Source organism: Clupea harengus, unplaced genomic scaffold, assembly GCF_900700415.2.
Source record: "Clupea harengus unplaced genomic scaffold, Ch_v2.0.2, whole genome shotgun sequence".
NCBI classification, from domain to species: Eukaryota; Metazoa; Chordata; class Actinopteri; order Clupeiformes; family Clupeidae; genus Clupea; species Clupea harengus.
This window is the reverse complement of record NW_024879809.1, coordinates 24,075-29,918: the sequence shown is the minus strand read 5'-3', so window position 1 is coordinate 29,918 and position 5,844 is coordinate 24,075. Positions and strand designations below refer to the sequence as shown.

Below are 5,844 nucleotides of genomic sequence, written 5' to 3'. Positions count from 1 at the left end.
AAACTCAATCGCGTAAAAATAGCCATAGTGGAATATAATGGACACATCTATCCTGCAACAGTACCTCCACCTCTACACCGGTTCTGCGTTTACTTGTGCTCGCTTTCCGCTTTGACATGACTCGCTTACGAGTTGCTTTCGCGTGGACTCGGTAGTTTCCGACAGCACATGTCACTACGGTTGCGTGCTCTTATAAGGTGCTGGCGGGGCGTGTATGTATGCAAATCCAGGTGCACGAGAACGCGCTTTCAATTTAAGAAAACTCTTCCGGTGGAGCACAGCTCAGAACACTTCTGCTGTGTAGGAACACATGTTCAAGCGTTCATGAATTTGGTGGAGGTCTTTTTCTTACGTTGCTTTTCCGAAGCCCGTAAGAAATATTTCAGAAGAAACTTCAGAAAATGTTCGAGAATGAGGCCCATTGTTTCTTATTTCAACGCGACTGGACTATTCGTCGAATCAGAGACCTTTATCATTCCCTCACATCCCATATAAATCTCATGTATCTACGAGAGCAACATAGCTAGCATAGACTTTGATTCTGTGAGTATGGCGACTGAAAACTCTGTGGTATCTCTTCGTGAAACACCTTTCAATCGACAATCAGATGTCGATAAAAAGAGACTGAAAGACATGGGACCCGAACGTCCAGATTAAAAAAATCCGCAGCAGAGCATCGACCGCGGGAGGACGTACACCCGTAGCTTCTCCTCAAGCCTGTATGCTAACCGGAGCTGGTTAGCTGGTTGTTCAGTGAGTGATGTGTTTTTTTGTTTTCCCTGCCTGTTGTTCCAAAGTCCTGGGACTGAAACAATCTGGACTGCAACGGGGATGAGGGATCTAATGCACTTCAACGATTAATGTAAGAAGCACGAATCTTGCCGCAGCCATCTAACTAACAGCCTGAAGCTAAGCCTCTTTGGAAGACTGAGTATAGCAGAGCAGCTCGACGAAGGGTACCGAATTGGCATTCGAAAACACAATGAAGAAGTAAGGAAAAACAGACACATTCTCTCAAGAATAATAGACTGTGTGAAGTTCTGTGGTGCATTTGAGTTGGCCCTGCGTGGTCATGATGAGAGCGAGAACTCGGATAACCCAGGGATATACCGTGGCTTGGTGGACGTCGTTGCCTCACTTGACAGTGCACTGAAAGAGCATCTCGAGAGCGCGACTGTGTTTAAGGGAACATCCAAAACAGTCCAGAATGAATTTCTTGACTGTATGCTGGCTGTTGTGAGGGAAGACATGATTGACTTTAACCAGAGAGTTATTGAGAGATGTGCCAACTTGAAAGAGAGGAGGGCTACATTTCTTTACAAGTAGTGGGGCCTACTCTTGTCAAACACCCAATGTAAAATGTGATATCTCTTTCTGAATCTCTTGTGCTCTAAACCTCTTTCATGTGAGGGTGTGGGCACCTGTTTTATTTTGTAAACCTCTGAAACCATTCTGCTCTGAACCTCTCATGCCCAAAGTTACAATGTGTTGATGGTTGTTATTGGATAGTGTTGAGCACTGTGTGTTCTTGAAATAAAACTTTTAATATTCTATTCAACCTCTTCCATCCGTTCAGTTCGGCAAAGGATGACGTCACCCCATTCAAAGTGAATGGGGATCCGTCGCCCTTAACGGATCAACGCATTCGGACGCAACCGTGTGAATGGGTTCTCACACGTAGCCGTTGGAATGCGTTGAATCGGCAAGGTTCACGAATCCCCATTCACTTTGAATGGGGTGACGTCATCCTTTGCCAAACTGAATTGTGGCTCCGTTGGGTTCCGTTGCGTTGTGTTTCATGCGTTGATTGCTGCAGGAGTTGAACAATGTTCAACTTTTCGAGAGGCAACATATGCGTCAGCCAATCAAATTGCCTTTCATGCATAACTGACAGCACAGGCGCTAGCCAATCAGATCGCGTTTATTCTCACGTCTGAAAAGCGGGAAACTAAAAAAAAAAGATGGCGGACCAAACTCCGTTGATGGTCGTATCAACACAACCCCATGTGCCAGACTCCTCCTCCACCATCCGTTGGCGCAACGCATTCCGACGGAACCGTGTGAGTGCTCTGTAAAGGAGTGCAGTGACGTGAGCATAGGTGAATTCATCTCACTACTCATTTATATCGGTAACTTACATTCTCTTCGTGACACCCATTGCTCATGTTGGCAAAATCTTCAAGAACAATGACAAACATCATTCTCATCTGGGCAGTTTTATTCTGTGTGGAAGGTGAGATATTTAATGAGTGATTGAAATTCATGCAAGCTGTACATCCACACTCCTGATATGTTAATGTACTGTACTGAACAGTGTTAAATATGGGTTTGATGATATTGTTCATTGTGTGTTTCGCTATTTGATTCTCTGTATTTTTCAGAATCTTTGGGACAAATTACTGTAACTCAGAGCCCCTCAGCAAGCGTTCATCCAGGAGAATCAATCACTCTGACCTGTAAAACCAGCTCTGGCATCTGGAGTAATGGACTATCCTGGTACCAGCAGAAAGATGGAGAAGCTCCTAAACTTTTAGTTTATACTGTGACTGATCTCCAGTCTGGGATTCCATCACGACTTGCTGGACGTGGTTCACAGTTTGGATCAGACTTCAGTCTGACCATCAGTGGTGTCCAGGCTGAAGATGCAGGAGATTATTACTGTCTGGGTCGGAACTACGTCAGTGGTGGCTATGTGTTAACACAGTGATACAGAGGATGAAACAAACACTCAGTAGACAGAGGGCTGTACTGGTAGGTCTGGAGTTTGTATCTAATACAGTTACATCCTATTATAAAAGTCATCATGAGATGCACTGGGGCCCAGTGTGACTAGATTTCACCACGTGTGTCTTGGCAGTGAACCAAAACATAGTGAGGATGGTTTGTGTCATTTGGAGATCAGCAAACTCCCAAACTATGATCCGAGCACAAGATGTTTGAAGGGTTTAGATGACCAACAAGATCAATTTAATAATTGTTGCAGGATCACTCAGTGGACTTTTGACAGAGAACAGCATAGATAGGTTTGGTGTAACAGGAATATGGCTGAAAGTGGTCAAGTTCTGACTGTCAAGCTGAAGGGTGGATCTTTGATGTTGGCGGTTTTCCTCCATAAACCACGCTCCACTTATTAAAGTGAATGTCACAATGGACATCATCAGATCAAATGAAAACCCCAATGCTGCTACCGTAAGACTTTAAGGGCATCAGTCCCAAACACAGGTTGAGGAAATCTACCAGCAACCATCAACCCAAACCAGCCAACTTAAACAGAAAACTAGTGGAAGAGTCCCTCAGTGTCAGTCAAGGATGTGGAAGCATTCTGCAAGGACGAAGGATTTTCATTCCCCTACTCTGTTCTCTCAGACCTCATCACAACAGACTTGCAGTAGTTGACTTGGAAAAGGATGGGGGCATGAAGTGGCATTAGAGTTCCAACGATTGAGACGTCTTGGGTAGGAATACATATTTCATTCCATACATGTTTCATAACACTGGTTGCTCATATTTAGCAAAGGGTGGTCATTGTAGCGTAGGCTTGTTGAGGAATTCCACACTGTATTTTGTGCAGCCACTCAGTCAAGCATGAAGAGGTTTTTGTACAGCCTCTCAATGAGTTTGTATCACTGTGGTGGACTTTTGGTGGCGGCACCAGATTGGATGTTGGCAGTAAGTAATCGAATCACGTTATCACTAGAGATGCTCCGATCAGGTTTTTTGGTGCCGATCACCGATCACCGATGACTGAAATCAGTATCTGCCGATCCGATAATACCGATCACCGATCACGGTGTCGATTGAAGCTTTCTATTTATTGTGTAGCATTATTTATGAAGTTAATTATTCTTAACAACATAGGTATTGTATATTAAGCATTTAAATTACGAGACGAGAGAGTATCATGAATTGACAACCATCTGTTTTATTGCAGGGAACGTGCAACATTCCAGTGTAGAAGCTCTCTCGCTTACTATAAAATGTGTAAATAATAATAAATATTAAAATAATAATAAAAATATATCTTTAAATGAAAATCACAACAATACAATCACATGTGCAACATTCCACTATCTAGAGGCTCTCAAGAGAACTTGGAGCTTATACAGTAGCTTTCCTGTGGAAAAATAATAATACAAACTTAACTGCAACATAAACAGGCTATAGGCAAATATCCAATATGAGGATAGCAACGACATCACGTACACAAGACTTCACAACCTCTCCCTCACTATATTACTTTTTTGCTCAAGCAATATCCCACCTGATACAATGCCAACGTGACCGTTTCAGAGTACTTTGTGACTTTTCGAAAAGTGGAGTCTGTTTATCTGACTGATGTTTTTAAAGTATTTACTTTGTGCTAGCTCTGTGCCTTTAGCAGACCTGCCAACCTTGAAGAAAGTTTTTGAGTACCAGGGGAGTTTCAGTTTGGCAGGGGCTTTGCATACGGTCAATTCCCCACTCACCGCCATATCATCCAGTTATTCAACATTATAAATCAGCGGCGAAATAAACAATACAATCATATTTTCTTGACAAGAATTCCATAAATGAAAAGAGATCTTTACATTGTGCATCATTTAGCACTTCTAAAGAATATATATATTATATATATAAATGCCTCTCACAGTATATATATATATATATATATATATATATTTTAAAGCTCCAATAAAGTATCCATCTATCTACTTCCAGTGGCACTTGCTCTTGACTGCTTTGCCTCATAGCTTGGCGACTTGGCCTTTTTGAGCAGAGCATCACTGAAGCCTTCCATGTGACAGACAGTCCACCTTTCTTGTCACCAAAGCGCTTATCATGTCAGTGCTCAGGGTTGCTCTGTATTGGGTCTTGTTTTTGGTAACGAGACTGAAAATCGTCATGATTATTTTATACCTGCCAGGCTGGTCGGTTGACTGGCTGCAATAGTAGGAATTATTTGCTACGTTAGCAGTCTGTAGTCAAACACCTTTGCAATGGTCACTTTGCCCCCAACAGAGCGATTCAAAGTTAGAACAGTCTCCGTGGCGTTTGAGTTAACGTTGCTGCAGCTAAATTAGCCTACTCCATCAGTTTTTCACACCGTAGCCGTCTCGTAACCAGGCGAATCACATCGGATGCTAGCTACTACGGCTAACTTTTTATACAAATTTATCTGAAGGATATACCCCTTGAAATGCATCATCTCGTTAAGTTACCGAACACATGTTTTAATGTTTTATATGCTAACATTAGGGTCACATTTACTGTATGTGCTTGATTATTACTCCCCCACTTCCCATTGTACCTCAGCAATGCATTACGCCTCGGTGGATAATAAAGTAGCACTAGTATCAGTATTGCGGGTCAGGGAGGGTAGTGCTACTTTATTATCCACCGAGGCGTAATGCATTGCTGAGGTACAATACAACTTACAGTAACTTACAGAACCACAGGCACAAGGTCGTAGCATCTTGTCCAATCTGAGGGATGTAGTTTAAATAAATGTACAGTATAGGTTTGTATTGATTGATTTTTTTTGCGTAGATTCAGCTGGCATTTCGTACCTGCGTATTTTGACTAGGAATTGCGTGGTTGGTACACAAAATGCGTGCAGGTTGGCAGGTCTGCTTTAGGAAACTCCTGGGCTATGTTAGCAAGGTGTGTGGAGAATGGCACTCCAAGTTTGAGGATTTAAAATGCGATAGTGACAACTGGCATATTACGCAGGGGGGGTTTCCCATTTCGCTCCACATCGCGCACCTCGCCATAACCCTGGTTTGTGTAAGTTACCGTTTGGAAACTTCCGTCTATAATAAAAATCTTTTCACGTCAGATTTGCTCATTGCTGACACTTTCAAAAAC

General features: G+C 42.6%; 1 gene segment (V, D, J or C); it reads left to right on the top strand.

Annotated features, from left to right (window-relative positions):
* Window positions 1-2,187: 2,187 nt before the first annotated feature.
* Window positions 2,188-2,707, top strand: LOC122130421. The segment is given in 2 exon segments: window positions 2,188-2,233; window positions 2,382-2,707. Coding segments are annotated over 2 exon segments (372 nt in total).
* Window positions 2,708-5,844: the final 3,137 nt, after the last annotated feature.